The sequence below is a fragment of the Pseudopipra pipra genome, chromosome 3, assembly GCF_036250125.1.
Source record: "Pseudopipra pipra isolate bDixPip1 chromosome 3, bDixPip1.hap1, whole genome shotgun sequence".
NCBI lineage: Eukaryota > Metazoa > Chordata > Aves > Passeriformes > Pipridae > Pseudopipra > Pseudopipra pipra.
Window position 1 is genome coordinate 70,868,504 of NC_087551.1, and position 22,480 is coordinate 70,890,983.

The window sequence follows — 22,480 nt, forward strand, 5'->3', positions numbered from 1 at the left end:
ACTATGGTATCCATATTAATGTTCTGCCAGAAAATCTGTGTCATAGTTGAATAAACAATGTGTAGTAACAAATCTGTGAGTATATAAATGCTTGGTTTCTTGCATCTAATCTTTGGACCTACAAACACAGCTGACCTCTCTCCCTCCAGATTTGAAATCTAGCCCAAAGTTCATGTCAGAAACAGAATTAAAACTTTCTTTTCCATATTTATGCTCACTTTCACCCTGAGAAAAGAACCTTTCTAGCAAGAAGAAACAACTGCAGAGAGCTTAAGTCCAGTCTCATGATCACAAAAAGCATCTGAAACATGTTACAAAATAAACAAATGCATTTTCTGAGGATTGGAAGAAAACAAGGAGGATCACAAAACTCTGCTTTTCCCCCACCTTCATTCCTTCTCCTTGTCTCATTAGCCAGTGTGGTATGCATGCTTTCACTTGATGTAAGGGGGAGGCTAGTCATAAAGCAGGGTATCTTCCCCTTTGTCTCCCAGATCAGAGGATTTGTATATGACCTCGGTGGGAAAAAAACCAGAAATGGGAGACCTCTTCAAATCACTTTATATACCAACGCTGTTGACACATGGGCACTGTAACAGTTGCTCCCTGTAGCTTGCCTCCACATGGCTCTCCACCGCCAGTTATCCCTGTTAGAAAAAGTAGACAGAATAGTAGTGCTCAGATGGTATGCTGTGAGAAAAGAATTCAACTTAGGCCTCGCTCTTTCCAAATGTACGGTACTGGATATCTTTTTGTTGCTTTGGAACAGATAACGAAACAAGGCTTGGCCAGGAGGCAGACAATATGTTATAGTAAAGACAACACCAGTGCTCTGCTGCATTGTCACATTTTCAATTAGATGTGGCAGGATAGGTTGTGTAACAAACAAAAGCTTATCCAGATGCATATATATGTGATCTCAGTAGAATTAATGAGTTTTTTCTTGCCTTGCTGCAAGACCGGTTTAATAACAAGTATAATTCAGGTAAGGCTCCCTTTCGCTCCCGCTTTGTAAAACTCTTGTCAGCTTAATTTCTGTTTATAATTATAAAGTGAATAGTCGGCAGCTATTAGTGGAAAGAAAGGAAGTAAGGAAGGTGCACTGTAAGGCGGAGAACTAATCATGAAGGAGTGATGACAAGGAAATTCACAGAAAAGTTACCAAGCAAACCACCTACGGCATACTGGTTATGGTGATGGGCTATTTTTGTATCTTGAGTTCATCTCTGCTTTCTGATTATCTTTTTATTAACATAGACAACTGCTAATTAAACTTGCCAGATGTTAACTTTGAGTCTCTCAAACGTGATCTGTGGGCAGCTTGCCATTTTAGCTGCTGCCTACACAGATTTTTGGAAAAAATATCACTAGTTTTTTGTTGTTTTTTTTTTTTTTTAGCTAGACTACAGTCTCATTCTACCTGGATAGTAATGAGCATCACTAGAACTCTTTCGGAAGGCAGGTAGGCAGGAAGGAAGGAAGGAAAGAAGGAAGGAAAATTATATATGTATGTAATCATTGGAAGGCTACTGTTAACAGATAGTAAAAAATTCTGGAAGCCCTCCAAGATGGTGGAGTAATTTGAAATATTGGCGGATTAATACAATTTCTGTTCACTGATGTTCTGGGTGCATCAAGAGGGTAAACACTCCACTGCTTTGGGCAACATTTCTTTTATCGTAACACACCACCTGCCTGATCAGATACCGAAGAAATAAAGACCTTATGTCACGGAAGGGAACAAGTCTATCAGCTTTGTTTCTGCCTTTCCCTCATTCTCTTTTTTCCTTTCTCTTTAAAATTAAAAATTTTAAAATTTTTAATTATTCTGTAAACACAGTTTTCCTTTCCTACCTTTTATGAATGAAATGGGAACAAACACTTAGTCTTTGTAAGCTATGAGGATATAAAATCTAGGCCCGCTGGTTTTATTATTAAATGTGTATCTCTTGTAAAAATGCAGTAAGCCTTAAAAGATTTAAGGCTACTACAGACAACGCTGTCACCTTGATTGCAGCTTGGGTCTGTAACTCAAGACTTTGTTTTCAACACAAAGCTTTTGGTGGGCACCTCCTGCAGCCTACGTTCGCACCTACCCGATTCCTTACGCCTCACACGTTGCCCACACTGCATTTCCTGCGCAGTCTCCTCGCCCCCCCAAGGCGGGGAAGCTGCGCCCGCTCCCCTCAGCCCCACGGCCCGCGCCCGGCCACTCGCGCCCGATGAGCGGGCGGGCCCGACAAACCAGCTCCCCCGGTCAGCGCGCCTCACCTCCAGCGCCCGCCGGGATCTGTAGTTCAAAAGGCGGGAGGTCGCGACGGACGTAAGCGAGAGGCGCGGTCCCTGAGGACTACACTGCCCAGCGTGCTTTGCGCGCGGGTGTGGGTGCGTGTTGCCGGGCAGTCAGCTGGCCGCGGGGCGGGCGGGTGGAGCGGTGTTCGGGGCTCGGTCTGTCGCTCAGGGTGGGAAAGGCGCCCGCTCCGCCATGGCCGAGACGATCGCGGACACCCGACGGCTGATCAGCAAGCCCCAGAACCTGAACGACGCCTACGGGCCCCCCAGCAACTTCCTGGAGATCGACGTGGGCAACCCGCAGACGGTGGGGGTGGGCCGCGGCCGCTTCACCACCTACGAGATCCGCGTCAAGGTGAGGCAGCCCCGGCCCGGTCGCGGGGGTGGCGGTGTCGGGCCCTCCTGTCACCCGGGGCTGGCCGGGGGCGGTGACGGGCTCCCTCCGCCGTGTCCTTCAGGACCCGTGTCGCGCCTGCTGCAGGAGCGGCGCTGGGGGGGCGGTGGCAGAGCCGCAGTGGACTCTCCATCCTCGGCCCGGGGCTCCTTACTCTGTGACGGGCTATTAGGAGTTAAGGCGATGCAGCTCGGTTCAGATAACCATAGGACAACTGCTCTCTCGGCTCTGCTGTGCACAGGTTGTCCTTAGACTGAAGCACCGTGTACTGTGAGCAACTGCTTGTCTGTCTTCAGGTAAATAGAGGAGGGCAAACTCTGAGCTGTCTGAGGTGGAGTAATATGGGTGTATCTAGCCTGAGAAGGAGGTCAAGTTCAGGATTCCAATGGTCTCAAAAGATGCATAGAGAATGTGTAAATAAGTTTAGTGGGCACATGTGCTAGATCAAAGCCAGCTGAAGTGATAAGGTACATGTGTATGGGGCAGAGCTTCCTAGTTTCTTTTGTACCTGAAATAAAATTTAATACCTGATAAATTGGGCTGTTTCTTGCTATGTGCTGCTATCAAGTACTTTTTCTTAGTAGCACTAGGCTCCTTCCTAGCTGGAAGGGCTGTGTGCACTGACTTGCCCCAGAGGCTAGTAGTTTCGAGCTTGAGAAAAGCTCTGTGAAGTCATTACTGTGTTCCCTGGTCTTTCATAAACAGAGCCCAGAGCAGTGGACAAACAAAATGCAATTATTACAACGTAGTTCTTACCTGTGGCTGGTAGGAACTTGAGGTAGGGAACCCTTTTTGGTCTACATTGCTAGGGATAAGTTGGGTTGAAAAAGATGACCTCTTATAATTTTTTTTGTCTCTTGGTTTGTGGTTGAATCTACTGCCTTGTATTGCTTTACTCTGTTAAAGCTGATTGAAACAGGTCAGTTATTACAGTCACTAATAAAGGGGAAAGATTCACTGACTCCCTGCACACATTCTCTGAAATAGGAGGTTTACATATGCCTTCAGAGTAGGGAGGGCTTCAGCTGAGGGCTGCTGCCTTGGTCACTAAAATTCTTTAAACAAGACTTAACCTTGTGTGGATTTTCTGATTTTAAAGGTCTAAGTTCCCAGCTTAATGTAACCTTACTTAAAAAAGCAAAATCAGCTGAGATCTAAAGCTACTAGGAAGGATACTTTATTTCAAATGCTTATAAATTGTCATGTTCAGTAGCCATTCTTGTGTTTCAGGATGTGTCAGTGGGGCAAGGAGAATAAGCTAACACTCTTGTAGCCTGTGTTCAGCCTCTGTTTGAGGACAAACTAGAACTTGCAGACTTGTGTTGCATTACACTGACCTTATCAGAACACTAGCAGTCCACTTAGCAGAAAGATGTAATTCTACCTTGCTGGAATGTGTTTGCACCTTAAGTTCCTGATGACGTTTCTTTCCATGAGACTGAGCATTTGGAATTGCTGGATCCAGGGAATATGGTACAAAAAGGACTTAGCCATGATATGGCCTTGGAAATGAGAACAAATTTCCTGTGATTAAAAAAAATAATAATTTTTTAAAAATCCTCAACTGAAGTTCTTCATCAGAAAGAAAAGCAGAAAAACAGGTTTTGAGACAGATTAGTTTTAGCCTATCTGCTGTTTGGGGTAGAAAATTCTGGATTCCTGTTGTAATGAAGACCAAGAAGTGATTTGGACAAACATACGCTATGATAGTGCTGTGACCTTCCTCTGTTCTTCCTCCCAGTCTGGCTACTATGTAAACATTGTGTCCTACACCCTCCTTGCTTGCATCCTCCTTGCTTACATCTGTGCATGCCTGTGTACAGGACTGTCTCTTATAATACAGGATCATTCCCTTTCCAGTTGTGCACTGGTGTGCACATAGTGCTGTACACGTAGTTCATAGCTATCATGAGCTGTAAAATTGAATATTATGTCTCTGTGTGCTGGAAGGCTACAGAGCAGCTAATACAAGACATGCAGAATTACATTCACTGTCTAAACTTGTATCAATTAACTGCTTCTCAGCAGAACACGGACCATGTTGCTAATATGCAGGTCTCATCATGGAAGAAGAATTCAAGCTTGAATTGCTGTGGTATTTATTTATAAAAGGTAGGCCTAGTACTATAAGCTGCTTCTCGGAGTGTGGCAGACAACAGCCACCAGCTAGCCTCTGTCTTTGACAAGTGCTTGTGGTCATAGAAAGTAAGAAAGTAAGCAGCTGACATTGACAGTTTACCCCAGCAGTGCCAGTAGTGGAAATAGAGCAAACCTGAGAAGATGGTGTGAGTTATCTGTGTCATATCTGGAAAGCTGTGTCTTCAACTAACACCAACATTAAAATGTTAAGTGTGCAGAACTGGAAGGCTTAACTGCTGCCAGATTCTGGAGAAAGCAGCTTCATGTTATGGCTGGAGATCATGCTAAGCTAGAAATATTGTGAGAGAGGACACTGAGATTCAAGTTTTTGTTGAGGCAAGTAGACTTGTACCATTGTTGCGGTGTTTACAAACTCTGTCCAAGCGTAATTCTATCTTTGTCTGAATCTAAAAGCTTAACTTTTTTTTTCTTTTCGTTTGAAAGACTGAGCTTGCTAGCAGACTCTTGAACTGATATCTGTTAACGAGTATCTTGCAGAAAGTACACGTGTGAAATACTGCAGAGTTTCCCCAAAGCTTTTACTGGCAAGCTTTGTACTGGTAGTGCAGCTGAAGCAACAAGTGGAACAACCTCATGCTTTAGTTCTTCTATTGCTGTACTCATCAGCTTCTGGTGGAAGTTGGAACGCCTAATGGGAAACTCTGAAGTTTTGGATAGACTCCTCAACAGTACACAACTGCATAAGCAAGTCAATAATATTTTGGTACTTAGGAAGGTTTTTCACAGCGAATGTCTTTGTGAAGGGTTGCTGTGAATTTTGGTAAATGCATGGTGCTTTGACAAGGATTTAAGGTCTCTTAAGAGGACTGCTGCAGGTAGACCCTATACAGCACTTCTAGCTGGGCAGCTTACTTCACAGATGGACACTTGGCCAAAGTGTTGACTTTCTGAGCCTGAACTTACATTAAATAACAGTCTGTTCTTGGCAAGCTGAACAAGGTGATGACAGAAAGCTTTCCACTGTAGCAACCACTGTAAGGCATACAATGTGGCAGTGTGCCACCACAGTGCAGCCCAGCAATAAAAGTCAAATGTCTTGCTCAGAAATGGTAAGTGATAGAAAATGCCATCCTGGCAGTGCTGAAGTGGCAAATCTGAGTGGGTCGTGTTTTTGATGGGGTACTTGAGAATTTGTTTTCCGTCAGGCAGTGAGTTTGTACCATTCTAAAGTGTCCTTTGTGTGTCCTTAGGGTGAGCCAAAACGGAGATAATGCAGTAGGGTATAAAGTTCTAAATGCTTTTTCTAGTGAAATAAACCTGATAAAGTACTCATCTCATCTAAAGTTATCTAAATGATCACAGTATGGTGACAGTATTTAAAACGAACATTATCAGCTAGACTGCCTGTTAAAGTAATACTGCAAACTACTTCACTGCCCTTACCTCTTGAGGAAAGGTGTGAACCAACAGGTAAATTCTCGGTGTAAATACTCTTCCATGCTGTTTCTCATAAGTCTTTACTAGCTGTTCCCTCCTACTTGTTAAACCTTGTCAGGGTGGGCTTGTGCACGTTAACACTCTTCAATGAGGGCATGCAAATACCTGTTACTATTTATGGGCTACAAGTCAGTCCTCTCCCTGAATTCCAGGAAACAAACGTAGAACAAATGGCTGTTGTCATATTATCGTCCTACAGCATGTCTTTAGTCCCCAATCCAGTTCCAGGTATCATTTGTCTTCTGCTGTAGTTGGGACATAGTTTTCTTGATAAGTGGGTCAAAAGGAAGGTCTTTGCTCAACAGATTCTCTGCAATAGCTTCAGCTCTTAAATCCTTTAAGGATACAAGACTTAAGCTTTACAAGCTAACTCTGATCCAGCAATTGGTGACACACATCAGAGCCATACACCCACTGTGGTGGCAGTGCCATAGGAGGTAAACACATTGGTTAGAATACTGTCAACAGAGCGTATGGGTATCCAGGAACTTGCTACATGTGGGGAAATATCCCTTTATTAATGCTATTTCATCTGTTACTGTTTCTGTAAAAGTAAAAGTGGCTTCTGTGCTGCCCATTTTGGTTGGGTTTGTCACCTAAGCTGAAAGATTAAATTATCTGTTTATGGTTAGTGAGAACTTGCAGGGAAGTCATTGGTATTCAAACTGACAGAACTCAAACAAAACACCTGTTACAGGAGCTATTAGTCCAAATAGTTAAAGAATTTTTTTTTGGTCAAACCAAAGTCAAACTAATAGCCTTTGTCTTCTTAGTTCTGTTCTTTAATGTTCAATGGCCTGTTGCCTCTAATCAGTATTATTAAACTCAGCACTAAGGTATACCTTAGCTTTTCAAGGTTCTCTAGTGCAGTGGCTTGTCTTAAGGTGTAGAAAGGTACTGTCTTGCTGCTGTGCTTTCAGATGTTGTGAAATGGATCACTTAAGTGGCACCAATGCTCTTTAAGGCAGCTGTCATCTTTCTTGTATCTCCTGCAGAAAGACTTCTGTAGACCTGCAGAGGTACTTGACTCTGTAGGTCCAGTGTGGGGAAGGAAATGAACACACAGGCTGTGAAGTGCCTGCAGTGTTAAGAATAGTATTGGTTTCAAAGGATTGGGGAAGTATATCCAAGTACTGCTGAACTTGAGACACTTTTGAAAGTCTGTTCTCCTCTTAACCTATTTTTTATACAAATATTGTATCCAAGACTTAGCTTGGATACAATATTTGCATTTCAGCATATTTATAGTAGTGTGAATTGAGTGACTGATTTGAGTCTCACTGCTGTGATCAAATCAAGTCAGAGTAAGACAGTAAATGAACTGAAAGTATAACTTACTCAGAAAGCACTTGTCTTATGCCATGTGTTGCAAAGTGGTGCTCTTTATCTGATGAATGTGTCTTTGAAATGGTCTGTCCTTGAACGGTACCAAATCTCCTGTCCTTCATGTGTTTGGCAGGGTTTGAAGATGCAGATTCCCCCACCATGAGAAGAATCAAATCTGCCTTTGATGTAGTTGACTTCAGCACTGTAGAGTTTCACAGCTGAAGCTTGTGGTGGAGTAATGACTAAACACTGACTCAGTGTGGATGTGTTTAGGGATGCATAATCTGCAGTAATTCTTTATGTCGTTACTACTGGAATCTTACATAACACCACAAATCTTCTCTAACTGGAGTAAATTATGCTTTTAATGCCCTTTTCTAGACACTGCTACCAGTTAGATATTTTCAGACTCCTCTTAAAAGAATAAAAATGCAGTGATTCAGGTGACTTTGTTTTTCTGTTCTACAGCCCAGATACGGCACATTTACAAACATTAACTGCTCCTTCAAGCAGTAGTTCAGAAAAGGATAGCTGGAAGGCTAAGAACTTCCAAGGACACTGACTAGGGAGATAGAGAAGTGCAATGGCTTGGATGAAAGAAACTTCCAAAGCAAGGGGAGTTGATTTACAAGTCTATTGCTATATTTGCTTTGAGCAGCTGTTTTTTCTGTAGAGGTTTGTGATTAAACTAGGTTCAAGAGCCTGGTCCAAAGGTACTGAACTAGTTTTGCATTGCTCTGTGTTACTGTGTAAATAAAATAACCAAGTCTCTGAACAGTGCTTCTTATTAGTGACTTGAAGTCCTTTTATTTCAGCATGCACAGTGTGGATCTTGATTGTCATGTATTAAGATTACACTTCAGTACAGTGTGGAACAGACCAAATCAAATGAGAAAATGACTAATCTTTGTAGGACGGTGGCTGTTATCCAGGTAGACATGTGATGCCAGAGAGTTTTGATACGCGTTTATTTTTAGATGGCTTGCTGAAAAAGTGTAAGCTTGAACTTTAGAGCAGTCAGGTCTCTGCTGCTTTTCATCTGGGGTAATAAATCTGTGCTGCATCATTTATGTCTTCTAACGGTAAGGGAAGTATTTTATTTAAAGTTTTTTCACTTGGTAATGCAATGCCAGTTGCACTACTGGAGGCTATTTAACTAAGTACATAATCCAAATGCCCTGTGAGGCTACAGCACTGAGTGAGGGGTCTGAAGTTGCTATTGTTGCTGTAACTTTTAATGTGAAAAGGATGAAAAAGCCCTAACCTTCTAGTCAAAGTATTAAAACAAGTGTTTTACCAACTGAAAATGGGTCCATGAAGTGTTCCATCTGTGGGTATATCTTGAGAATCCAATTCAAAACTTCTGTATGCCCCAGAAGGTTCTCCCATATGACAGTGTAGTTTGTATCGGCCATAAAGCCCATCTTGAAAGTGTAACTATTAACTCGTGTATAGCAGCTTTACTCTAAAATCCAGAACAAAATGAGGCTGTACATTAAATGGTTTAAAGTCACCTCTATACATGGGAAAAAAGCTTCCAAGATTATTTCCATGGGCCTAAGCTGCAGCACCTTCCAAGCGTTAGGATATGCTACAAATTAATGAGCTAAAGGAGTCAGAAGCCTTTGTGCAGCTTTTAGTGCCTCCTTAAGAATGTGAATGTTACTGCTCCAGTAAAACTGGAAATATGAAGAGAAATTTCTGCTACTTAATAGATCTATTCTATACTAGTTGCTTACCTCTCCTTTCTTGCGTGGTTGGAGTATAGGGATACTGGACTGTCTCTAGCTCACAAAGCACAGTAAAGCTTTTGTTCCTGATAAAAAATGATCAATTACAGCAATTCACTGATTTTTTTTCATCCCTGTTTGACTGTAGCTGACAGATGTCAGCTAATGATGCTGAAGTGTCAACTTAATGTGATCCCACTTCAGTCACTCTCAGTGAGGAATGAATGGGAACATTACAGTAGGCCAAATCAGAGCATATGGCCGTTATACCTTGCGGTTGTGTAGAAGTAGCAATCCCTTCTCTTTCAAATGAGTATTTGATATTTCAAAAGAGGCTTTGGCTTGCTAACCCTGTGAAATAATTATTTAGAATTACTAATTCTGTTTGGGCGTTATAAAATTCGTTGCCTGAGTCCTTCTTAAAGTCAGCTCCTGTTTTTACCTTTGGCTTCTGAGTATGGAACCTGAAGAATAAAGAATCACTAAACAATCTGTTTTTCTCAACTTACCCTGCTTTGAGCCTTTTGACCACGGCTCACCATAATTCAGTCGTTTGAATTGATGTTGCTGAACTTGATCAGGTGATGATAGATGCTTTTTGGCAAAAACCTAGACATGCCTATGCTCATTTTCAGAGAGCAACTCTGAGCTCAAGGCACTGGACTTGGTAAAGGTTAACTCTTGTTTAAAGACTGATAGTCCCTCTTGCATGGCTATGAGGATTTTACTGCCTTGTTTTTAAGGTGGAAAACATCCTAGCTCTGTATCTCGTTACTGCGTGGTGGGAAGCTCTATAGTTCTTGGTATAGTTTAAGTCAGCATTGTTTAAAACTTAAGTGTACATATGGTCAGATTTTTCAGTGTTGTATTAACTTTATATTTTTTTGAATATAATGTACCTTCAGTAGATCTGGACACCTAGTGGAGAAAAGGAAAGGTTTAGACAAAAGAACTGAAACTTAGAAAAATAACAATGTCTTATCTGACATTTTGCAGTGGGAAAGAAGCTTTCTTTCAGTAAGGTACCCAGCAAAAATCTAAACTTCTAGAAACTGAAGTTTAGAGCATGTTTTCCTTCTTTTTTGCTTTTTGTAAGTGTAGGAAATAGAGAGGTAGCTGCTTGTGTTGAGTCAGGAAGGAAACAAACCACTGGCAAGGTTTCTTCAATAACAGTGGACTGCTGAAGCCAGTTTCTTGCTGAAGCCAGTTTCTTGCACTAAAGGACAGCAGGCTCTTGTGTTAAGAAAATCATAATACTTTTTTATCCAGCCTGAATGCTATTTACTGTAATACCCCAGAGCTCCCTTTGACTGACTGTAAATGTAGTCAAAGGGTGTAGTCTCTTGACAAAGATTACAGCTTGTATGAAGAGACAGTAAGATGCTTGAATTTAGCTTCTGAGAGTCAAAGCCACAAGCTTCTATCAAAAGTGAGCTGTGTGCTTTCTTTTGCTCTATTTTAATGGAAATAGAGTTCTTGCAAGGCTACCATAAGCTACTTGAAAAGATGACATCAAAGTAGGTGCTGTGGCAACAGAGAAGCTTTATTCTTGGTCTGTTAGGAGCATGGGCAATGCAGTGCTGCTGGTGTGTGTTATGTTGGCAGATGAGGAAATTAATCAAATTTTGTTTGTGAAAGTCTCTTCACTTGTATATAGAAACAATTTCTAGACTTCTAACTGTCTAGCTTGGAGATTGACTGTAGTAACAGCTAGAAGACTGTTACCTGGTTATCCAAGCTACCGTCCTAGGACTGTCATTTGCTTCTGAGGTGAATTGGGAGCCTCCTGAGCTTGGAATTGGACTCGAAGTTGAATATGTTATAATAACATAAATGTAGCTGAAGAAACATGCTCACTGTGAATACAGGTTTTGCCCTGAAGTCTATTAGCAAGCAATCAGTGCTTCCCACTACTAGTTTGTTTAGCACTAGCCAAATGGCTGTAGAAACTTTTTGGCATCTAAGTGGAAAAATGTAGGAGTGACTTAGGGGTCTGGCTTTGTCATCAGTTGTTTAACTATGTAATGTAACTTGGCACCCATTTTGACAATGTATATTGCAGTGTGCTGGCTTGGCCATTAACTCCTCCAGCATAATACAGACTGTTAGTTTGACAGTAGTCAGAGAAAGCCTAATGATGTCTACATGTAGTCTAATACAGAGACAGTGCTACGCAGAATCTGTCTCATCTTAGCATCTTTCTGTGGCTTAGGATTTTGGGCTGTGTGCGATTTCTGCAGAGCTGGTTTATTGGTCCTTCTGCAGTGGTGCTTTATCTGCGATTCTGACTAGTGATTTTGGTTGTCTAATATCTTGGGTGATGCATAATCCCTTCAGGTTGAGGGCTTGCATTCAAACTGCTAAGAGACATGATTTTGGACTAGGAAGTTCTTGAATTTTTTTTTTCCCCAAATGATATGATTATTACACTGCAGAAGAAGCAACTACTGCTGTAATTCTGCTGAATTTATCAGAGGAATGAGCTGTGCTCCAGGGGCTGTGCCAAACTGGGTCATGAGTTTCATGATAGTAGACTTTGCAGGTCAGCAGGCCAGAAAACCAACACTATAATGCTGAATGAGCATGGGCAGAAATGCTTGTAAAAATAAAGTTAGGCTGACTTCAAGTTTTGTGCCTTACTCTTGTCTCTGTTCTAGCAGGCAAACAAAGCACTAGCAGTGCTCTGAATAGCTATTGGCACCTTAGTGACTAAACAAGGACAGCTCTCAACATAAGATGTGAAGCAGAGCATAACATTTTTGATATCCTGCATGATCTTGAAGTGACTCTTTAAGTTTCTGTTGACACTTAAGGATTGTCTCCTTCTACCAAATTCTTGTCCATTGATAGCCCATACTTCAGGAGCTGTCTTTGCTTAATGAAAACTATCTCTCCATGGTAGATGAAGGCAGTAGTACATGCAGAAACCCTTCCTACTGAAGGGCAATAATCCTTAGTGAGAAAGGCCCATATAGTAACTTCAGGTGTGAATATAACGTCAGGGGACCTAAGATGTAAGTGGGTTAAGCAGTATAAAACAGGACTCTCAAATTGCTTTTTTAAATAGATCCTAAACATGAGGTTTAGAAATTGATCTCAACAGATAGCTCAATTTCATATCCAGACCAGAGGACAGGGAATATGTACTTTAGCATATAGTTGTCAAAATGTGACTTGTAAGACATTTAATTTAATGAATGCCTTTTGACATACTTTTCAGTATGTCAAACATTCCCAGTGCTTATGATCAAGATTGGAGAAGATTTTTCAACTCAAAAGGAAAACAAAGGACTCTGTCCTTTCCTCCAGCTTGCTAGCTGGGCTAGCATGTCAAAAGTTCAAAAGGGAGTGTAGAAGGTAAAGTGAGCTCAATTGGCACTTCTACCACCACATTGTACCTGTAAGCCTGATATGTTGTTTAGAGATTAACTTTATAGACTTCATGCCTAGAAGCATGAAAAGAGTTCCTGAAGACCTGGGAACTCATTGGTTTTTAATTGCTTTTATCCAGTCCTAATCCCTCTTGTAAGTAACTTGAGAGGAGAAAGGAGTATTTTCTGCAGGTGAGAACATATTTGTTAAATATTGTAAAGGACTTTTTCTACCTGAAACACTGACAAAGAGTTGATGTAATGTGTAAGGGTGAATTTGGTTAAAAAGCTAATAGCTGAAAGCAGAGGAAAATAGTCCAGTACTTAACTCCAGGGAATCTCCTTCATGTGCTCTGGGAGACCCATATTCACTCTTGAGTAGAGTATTCTTACCCTCAAGACAAGAGTGTTTATTTATAAATCCTGACTTCTGGCATAAGTCTTAAGTGCAATTTTATTATTAGTGTCTTGCCTGATCAACAATATTTTACCTGGGAAAGAGAGCTTGAACACTTTTAAACATTTATCAATAACATTGCATAACAAAATACTGTTCTGTACTTTATCACTTGTAAATTTTGGACTAACTTGCATAATGTGAAAGTGCACAACCAACTTCTCAAGTACTTTTGAACTGTGACAACCAGAAACTTGTTATTGGCTGGCAGCAATACAACAACCCATAGTGATAGGTCTGCCTAGTGCAGGAATTAAAGCTGCAATTAAACTTGTTTTGAGCAGCCAAAATTATTGCCCAGTGATAGCTTAAGCATAACATCCTATGAAAGTTATTGTGTAGGGATATCCACTCAAACTGTGATCAGATCCTGAGTGAGATGGTTTACGAGATAAAAAAATAAAACAACAAAAAGTAAAAAGTAAAAGGCACTAGCAGAGAATGACTACTGTGCATCTGTCAAGAGGAAGACTGGGGGGTAACTCTAGTCCCATGTGAACATCAGCTTCCAAGGGTGCTCCTCAAGACTCTTTAAAGGCATACTAAGACTATTAGTGAATACAGTCTGACAACAGTAGGCTTTATTTTGTTGCTTCTGGTTGTGCATGGCAATTACAGCCTCATGGTCTTACTTGTAGGAAGTCATAACTCCTAGGAACGTTTTTGTAATGTTCTAGCCAGTTTGCTGATGACACTAAATTTCAGAATATGGTCTTGGAACTTTTCATTCTGGGGCTGTCATTAAGAGAGGACTCTCCTAATGTCTACTTTTAAAATAACATGCAAGTTGGATTGCAACAGTGGGATTACACTGCACCCAAGAATGAACAGAAGTAATACAGGCTCTCTCACAAGTTAGTGTAAGGACTTGTGTCAGGGTGCTTGTATATGTGACATGGTCTTGTGCAGCACTAAAACCTTGCTCCATTTGATGTCTCTTTCAAGGGTGTTAGAGTTGGGTGCTGGCTCCTAGCCTTGTTCAGCAAAGTTCTCCCTAATGTCTGTAATCACGCTCTACTTAGTTTAACTTTTTAGTCAAATAGTCTGATCTCTTCAGCACGGAATGTTGTATTGCATCTCAGCCTTGTTAGCTTCTTTGGAGCTACCCAAACTTGGCAGCTTGTGCTATCAAATTTTCATCTGTTCTAGATGGATTCACTGTAGGACTTACTGGTTTTGCTTCTAAAGATGTTGGAGGTCACGATTTATCAGGGAGTAGAAAAGTACAGGATGCTTGGTTCGTGTCCTATGCTGGTATCTGAAACGCAACCTTCAGTGCAATAAGAGAAGCCTGTGTAGATTAAGAAGACTTTCTTCCCCCTTCCCTCCTCACCTCCAATTTTGTACATACTGGGGATCCAGCTCCTAACAGAGTTGCTTGTGCAACCTTAGAACTATCTCAAGTGGCCAGCAAATCAGATATTTTGCTAGGTGATAGATGACAAAATACCCGTGATAAGGATGCCATATAAATGAGGCTCACAGTTACACAGTTTGAGGTACAGCTTACTCATGTAGCTTAGAGCTTTATTTATATTTCTGTGTCTTGAGTGTTTCTCAATACTGTTGTTGTTGCCTAAATGGAAGTAATGTATAACTTAACAGCTTGGTTCTTCTGGTTATCAAAACTTCTAATCTGTCTAATCAACAGCTTGTGTTCTTATTTTCAGACAAACCTACCTATATTCAAATTGAAAGAATCTACAGTCAGAAGAAGATATAGTGACTTTGAATGGCTAAGGAATGAACTAGAAAGAGAAAGCAAGGTGAGTAAAGTGAAAGGTAAATACAAGTCTTCTTGCAAAGAGTAATGATGCTGAAATGTTATCGCCATGTTATAAAGCATATATCATATGGAGCAGATACTGTGGTTGGAAATGTCCAGAAATAAACCAGTGTGTCAGTCTTTTTATCAAGCCTCAGTTTTACAATGCTAGAGGCTGTTTTAATGGTTTCAAGTTAATTCAGAGTTAAACTACTTGAATTCATCTTACCTCTTTGGACAGATACTGGTCTTCTCTGCTCATATTTTATTACTTTATTAGGGATGTGATTGATGAGTTGAGTCCTCTGGGAGGAAGAGGTGGAACAGGTGTATGAACTTGCTTATAGGCTGCACTTAAGGACACTTCTGTAAATCTTTCAGGTTGTGGTACCACCTCTACCAGGAAAAGCACTTCTCCGTCAGCTTCCCTTCCGAGGAGATGATGGTATATTTGATGATTCCTTTATAGAGGAAAGGAAGCAGGCTCTTGAACAGTTCATAAACAAGTAAGTGTTGGCTCTAGTTATCTAGAGACAAACACAGAGCTCCGCTCTGGAAAATTGCATTAAAGCTACTAATCCTCTAACTCTGGTAACTGCACTAGGTTCAGAATATTAACTTTCACATAATCTTGCAGTAGGACATACTAACATTGCTCATCCAGTGTTTAGTTTGGATATCTTAATGCTTACCTGAACAGCTGAAATGACTGTTAGTGTTGTTGTTAATTTATGCAAATTGCTACTAAAATTACAGCATTCGAAATAGTTCTACTTTATAATTTCTGAAAGAGTATCCTCCACTGTATGAACAATGGAGCTTACAATGGGGTTACAGCAGTTTACTTTGATAGCAGATGTGAGGTATTATCAGCTTGTGTAATGATGCATATTTTCTGTAATCATCATGAGAATCTTTCTGAAGATGTAAAAACACTACTCTAGGTAGGCATGCATAGTTCGAAATAGACACTTCGGGTTTTGTCACTGCCTTTCAAAAGGTGAGCAGAAATTATAGTAGCAAAGTATTATGATTCCGTTTCTGCCATCTGACACTACTAACAGCTGTCTGTACATGAACCTGAGTAGCTGGTTTAATCCCTTTAACAATGTGGATCCAAGCTGTGGGTAAGAAGGAGTTGCTGTTAGTTAATCAGCTCTTTTGGTCTCTAGACTCAACGCTGTTCAGACCAACTGGATTTGAGACTGCTCTCTTTAAAAGTTCAAGCTTGTCAGTTCCTCTAGCATTCTAATCTTGTTCAACAGTTATGTTGTTTAACAGAGGATGCCTGTGAGTTACACAAGAACTTAAGAGAATATACTTGCCAGCTACTGTTAGTCAGTTCAGGCATGTGTCTTGGAGCTGAAGTGACTAGTTTACTAAAACTCTCTGTTTTGTGCAAGTAAGTGTGACCATATGAAATCTCTTCAGTTTTTCTTCACATGGTTGCTTGGTAGCTCAATTTAGAGGTATCAATAATGATTCTGAGCAGGTAAAATGCTTCAGACTGTTCTTTGTGCTGTTCAAAGACAAGCGGAATGAACTTCCAAGGCATCCAATAGTAAAATGGAACTTGTTTGGTTTTTTTAATGCCGTAAAATCAAGGCAGTCATGACTGTAAAGTACAACTTTTGTCCATGCAGGCTTGGAACTCTATCTTAAATGGTGAAGAAGTGCAAACTTTTGTATGCCGAGCCTAGCAACATGTGTGCAAGAGGGCTGTTTGTGTTCTGAAGCAGCTGAAACAGTCATCTTACCTTGACTCTCTGAAAAACTCAGTATAGCTGACAGAAATGAAGTGGTCACTTGTTCAGTCCTACAGCAAGTAATAAATTGATTTTGTGAAAGGGTAAAACTTCTTGCTTAATTTTTCCTCCTTTGAAACATAAAAGCAGATTGTTAATGTAGCTGCTGATATAGTGGCAGACTTGAGTACAGCTGGAATAGGACTTTTCAGGCATAACTCGTAACTATTCAACCTCATCAATTTATTCTAATGGCATGACCAACTCAGTAAGCAAATATTACTAAAGATTTGAACCACATAGAAGCCTTAAGGCTTCTACCAAGTACTCTGGGTACTAGTAAATTAGTCCTGAAGGTCATTTGCATAGTACATTCACATTATTGCACTCTCAATGCTGGTCTTTGCTTCTAGAACTAGAGTTCCTCAGATAATTTATATCACTGTAACAAAAAAAAATATCTTAGTGCACCAATGCCAATTCTTGATATCCAGTAGTGCTGAGATGGATGTTATTGAGAAGCTTTGCCTCTAGATGTAAAATCTAAATCAAGACAGTACACCTTATTTGAGTCAGCTGTCTTGGGCCAGCTTGCTGGCACCACCATCAGTAATACGTGCAATGACATTCAAGGGATGGGTGTGTCTCAACATTGTTGTCTGCCTGAACCTGACTTTGAGATACATGAAATTCTTGAAGTAGCAGCTGCTACTTGTAATGGTCACCTTTGTGAAAAATATTGAGGGAAAGTCAATGCAGAGCAAGGTATTCCAGTTGAATCTGGGATCAGATCTAGTCTTGCAATTCAGCCACCAATTTCCAAGCCTTCCTGAAAGGGAGAAGAAATATGCTGCTTCCTCATCATCCTCTCCTATATATCTTTCCTTTGAAGTTCAAGGCCAGCAACTTCAGTCTGATGAGGGTAAGAAACTCTAACTAGTTATTCTAGACTATCATCCTTGTGAACTAGTGCTTAAGCCTACTGGCCATTTACTAGAACCAACAAGATTGATAAGTTTTATAACTGCACTTGAAATAATCATCGGTACTGAATAGGAGAGCTTAGCTTCCTCATTACAGGTCACCCTCAATGACAAGTGAATATGTCCTGTGGTGAAATAAACACTGATAGACAAATTTGGAGAAGATGCACAGAAGTTCTTGGAAGTACTGGTGGTGAGCCACTGGAGCTTACTGTGTATTACATGTGTTCAACTAGATCACTTCCGTTAAGAGTAGAAATGTTCTGACAGATATGGAGGCCATAAGGCTGACACAAGCAGCCCTAGGGAGGATGGGGGACTTTTTCAGAGTCAGAAGTCTCTCTTGATTGAGCAAACTGGATGTAGCTTTTTTAAACCAAACTGCTTTACGTTTTCATGTTCATAAGTTTCGTGTTCATGATCAACTTTCAGGTATCTGATTCCCTTGGATTTTTACCAGCACAAGAGTCTGCATGGTATTTTAAGAGTTTGAATGCAGTACCTTGTGGTTTACTTCCAAGTTTGGGAGTGTCTCCTAATTCAATTTCAGCCCCTTTCCTATTAAAAGGATGGTGTCTCAGTTTATGTGTGAAACAAAACCTACAGTACAGATAGTGGTCTCTCCTAGAGCAGACAAACTCTGTCTACTGTGTTTGATAGCTAAGACACATGCAGTGAACAGAACCCTCTGGCTTCACTGATGGAGCAGAGTCACTGCCCAGAGCAGTGCTGGAGCCTTCAGAAGGCCTTCGCACCCCCTGGTGGAGCAAGGCTTCAGCTCTGCCGGGGCGAACTGCTGCTCAGTGGGATGAGAACTGAGTGGATAAGCAGCCTTTAGAAGAGGGTCCTGTGGCACAGGTGTCAAGACCTGTAGAAAAAATCCATTTGCCTTCCTTAACTCCAGATTCCCTAATGTTAGGATGGCACTTGGATAATCCCATCAATTGCAGGTGATAAATGATGACATAACATGCTTCCAAATGATCAGAGGTAGCTCACAGTTCCTATGAACTAACTTCATCTGGGTGAGCATGACGAATCTTGCTGCTAGACATCATTCTAGTTGCCAGCAGTGAACTGAAGGTGGGATTCATGCCTAAGTGCAGAACAATAGGCTACTGGTACAAAACCTTGGTCTCCTGGCTAGCTGCAAGTAGGCTCGATTGGTTGACACTAATGCTTGTTTTTTTCCTCTCCAGGGTTGCAGGCCACCCACTGGCACAGAATGAGCGCTGTCTTCACATGTTCTTACAAGATGAAGTAATAGACAAAAACTACACACCATCCAAAATAAGGCATACTTGAATTCTAAAACCGTCTTCTTAAACATTAGTGGTTCTTAGGCTTGGTTTTAAGAGGTTATAGTTTGTCTTAGCATGCTGAGGATGAACAGGCACGAAGTCTCCAGTAACACCAGTACACTGCTTGGTCTTTGCATATGCTTTATAGCATTTAAGAACTCACTTGTCTTCTAGCTAACTCGCTCTGAATCCTTCATTTAAGAGTATTATACTATGAGACCATCCATCCACCCCCTGCAACATCTCACAAACCCTTCCACTATTATTTGCAATGACTTAACAATGTTTACTGACTTGGCCTTACTTGAACTTTCACAATTGTAGTGTCACGTGTTCACTTGTATTTGACTAAACTGCTATGCTGTTTTTGAGGTAGTCACCTGTCTGAATGTCTGTAGAAAGACTGCTTTATTTCTGATATCCTGTGTGAGAAACACTTATGCAATTGTCTTCAAGCTTGTAAAACACTTTATACTGAAGTAATGAGGGAATTATCTTTATATTCTGTAAAAGGAAAAAATCAAATTTATATACTAAAGTAACTTGTCTAAAGTTTTGAAATAAAAGTGAAAATGCACTTCAAATGTTTTGTCACTCTTGACCTTGAGCGTGGGGTATCTCATGCTTTCTGAGAAGCAGGGATTTGACTATACTAACTGAACTGGTGTTACAGCCTTGCTGTGATGCTCTTCCACAATGTAGTTTGGTATTACTAACAGTGAGGACTAAGAACCCTGAGACGATGGCACTCACTCTGCAAGTGTTAAAGAACATATAAAGGTATCGAAGGCTGTTCCTGTGGTGTGGAGCCAAAGCTGGAATACCATTCTTGGTAGGTAGTCAACAGATCTGTGACTTTAGTAACTTTGGGGAAAGAGTACCTTTCTGCTTGGCGTGAGAAGTATCAGTCTAGCTTCAACTAGCTGGTGAAAACTATACCATCCTACAGAGAAAGGAATGTTGACATAACTTCATTCCTAGATAAAAGTAGCTCTGCTCTACAATTACAGTTAGGGACATGAAATCCGGTAAGTTTGCTCTGAGATGTGACATAGCCCACTTCACAAAAGGAGGGGTAAGCTGCAGCACTGTGCTTGTGTGACCACTGGTGCAATGCAGATAGTCAGCAACTGAACTGCAGTTCACAAGCAGCACTTCTGAGGTTGACTTTTTCATGAGAAAGAAGTGAGCTGGAGAAGCTTCCTTAGTCTTCCATGTGTGACACACAATTTACCTATCCATCTTGAAAACAGATTCAAGATTATTCCAGTAGCAATCTGCTCTAGTGTTTTGTGCTGCTTGGTAGCTACATGTTGGCTTAGACTTGGCTCTGCTGCTTTTTTTCTTCTTGCAATACTACTTATCTCTGTCAAGAGCATCCTACAAACTTGCTGACAAAAGTTATTAGCTTCTTTTTACTAAGGCCACTAACCTCATTTTTGGAAATCTGAATGTCAAAGACTTAACTGACAAAGCAGTGGTGGCCAACTGGATGACGTATAGTACTAGTGATTAGCTACACTGAATAGATACGTGTTTGAATAATTGCTCTTTCCACCTCATTCTTAACTAAGACTGTGCTGATTCTCTCTAATGGTCCCACTCATTAAACCAGGGACCAAAACTGACTGAGTCCACTTGCAGCCCGGGAATGTCCAGCTTTTCAAGATGTTTGTGATAATGTAAAATGATCTCTAAAATTCCCTGTGCTTGTTGAATCACACTTAAAAGTTGAATTACTCTTGAAAAAGGGGAAAGAAGGGTTAAATGTATATGAAGTTTCATTACGTAGGTTTATATACAGAGTAAGATGTTCTTTTTCTCTTCTCAAACATTCTTTTCTGAGAAATGCTTCTCTCAGAAATGAAAGTAAATGCCTCATCTTATACCTAAAATATGATGACACAGTCTGTATCATTTGCCATGAAAAGAAAAAAAATAAGCCAAAGAGGGAAAAACTGCGTGCTTGATGTCAAAGTATTCCTATTTCGAAAGTGAGGACTTTAGAGTATTAGCCTCTGAGAATTACAGGACTCTGGGATATTACCTGGCCTTAAGTCCTTTAAAGCTAACTAGAGACCCTAATTGTAGTGTAGTGTACTGGTTCTGCTTCTGTGCAATCTGCTGTAGTGGGAGCAAGACATAGTCTGAGATTAGCTGTGCATAAACCACAGGGATCTGGGCATTGTCCCAGCTCGTGAGTCTTTTAAAACAGTTCTGCAGCTGGGCTAAGTTCTCCAGGTAAGAGGGTGAGATATGGGTGTGCTCCCATTGTTCTGCCTGTTTTGCAGCTGGAAGAGAGCCAGTACGCTGTGTTTTGTCCTCTAGCTTGGGTGAGGTAGGGACTACAGCACACTGCAGAGCGCGGTTGCCTGGTTGCCTTGCAGCAGGGATGCAGTTCGCGTTTATCGCTGCTCTGGGACAGCAACGTGAATCTTATTGAAATGAATGTTCTGTGATGGGTTCTGTGCAACACTGAGTTCAACTTCTTTAGCTTATAAACTGAATTGTCACAGAGTAGAGAACCACAGTTGATTTTTCTGCCCTATCTGGTTATTCTTATTGTAGAGAGCAGAAAATGGTATAAGGTTATTACAGGTGCAGGAAGAATGGTTTATAAAGTGTTTGTTGGTTTCTTTTTAAGAAAGTGCTGTGCCCTGTGGTAAAGGCATTCTCAAGTGCTCCATGCTAGTTTGTATAGAAGATGTTTTGAGGTCCTGTAGTCTGCGCTTTGTCTCACTGGACTTATCCAAACACTTGTCTTGTGTACTTTATGATCTGGTTGTTTTGGAAAAGATAGAATGCGAGACCTAGCAGAGTGCAAATGGAAAAGAGTTGGGGTGAAACCATGTGAGAATTTTGAGCTTGGAAGTCAACAGAGCTAGGATTGCACTCATGACCTATACTCCTTGACACTGCAAATCCATGACCCATTAATATACACTGTATATTTCTACCTGTCATTTTAACATGCATGACTCTTTAGTCACTCATTGCCATATGAACAATGTATTTCCCTTCTCCTCTTGCCAGCTTTTTCTGTTGACTAGGAGTTGCTTGGCTCTTTCTTTGGTGTGATTACACAATTGGGCACCTTAATAAAACCTCAATCTTTTTAATTGAAGCAGTGCTTTTGTACTCATCATCCTTTGTTAGTTGTGCAACTCACCCATATTAAAAATTGTAATAACATGAAACAGAAAGCAAATACTGGGTTAGATCTCTGATGCACTTAGTTGTGTCCTAGAAAGTGCTATATGTCACCTCCTTGAGAAGGGAACGTTGCAGCCACTGTATATTTGGATTACAGGGAACAGCTCTATGCAGAATCTCAAAAGTCAGGATCACCTAAGCTACTCCTCTGATGTTTGTCTAACCTGTTTTTCAAACCTCTGATGATGGAGACTCCACAGCATCTAAGGCAATCCATTTTAGTAGAGAATATTTCTATTCCCTGGTCAGCGGGGTACAGTGGAAGAAGCTAACTAAGAACAAGTGTTAAAAGAACACTGGAAAGTA

The 22,480-nt window shown here is 40.8% G+C and overlaps 1 protein-coding gene across 2 annotated transcripts; it reads left to right on the forward strand.

The window, feature by feature from the left end:
* Positions 1–2,378: 2,378 nt before the first annotated feature.
* On the forward strand, positions 2,379–19,545 carry SNX3 (sorting nexin 3). 2 transcript variants are annotated; one of them, XM_064649826.1, is made up of 4 exons: positions 2,379–2,647; positions 14,838–14,933; positions 15,314–15,438; positions 18,860–19,545. In XM_064649826.1, the coding sequence occupies exons 1-4, from the start codon at positions 2,486–2,488 to the stop codon at positions 18,963–18,965; spliced, it is 489 nt and encodes a 162-aa protein (XP_064505896.1). In that variant the 5' UTR covers positions 2,379–2,485; the 3' UTR covers positions 18,966–19,545. The 2 variants fall into 2 exon arrangements, with proteins under 2 accessions (XP_064505896.1, XP_064505897.1); XM_064649827.1 differs by lacking the exon at positions 18,860–19,545 and adding an exon at positions 16,576–18,853 and having other exon boundaries at positions 2,393–2,647.
* The last annotated feature ends 2,935 nt before the right edge of the window (positions 19,546–22,480 follow it).

Bases quoted from the DNA above. Each gene is read 5' to 3' on its own strand.
- SNX3 (XM_064649826.1), top strand. From the start codon at position 2,486: ATGGCCGAGACGATCGCGGACACCCGACGGCTGATCAGCAAGCCCCAG. The intron at 2,648-14,837 runs GTGAGGCAGCCC...TCTTATTTTCAG, and splicing joins CCTACGAGATCCGCGTCAAG to ACAAACCTACCTATATTCAA. The intron at 15,439-18,859 runs GTAAGTGTTGGC...TTTCCTCTCCAG, and splicing joins CTTGAACAGTTCATAAACAA to GGTTGCAGGCCACCCACTGG.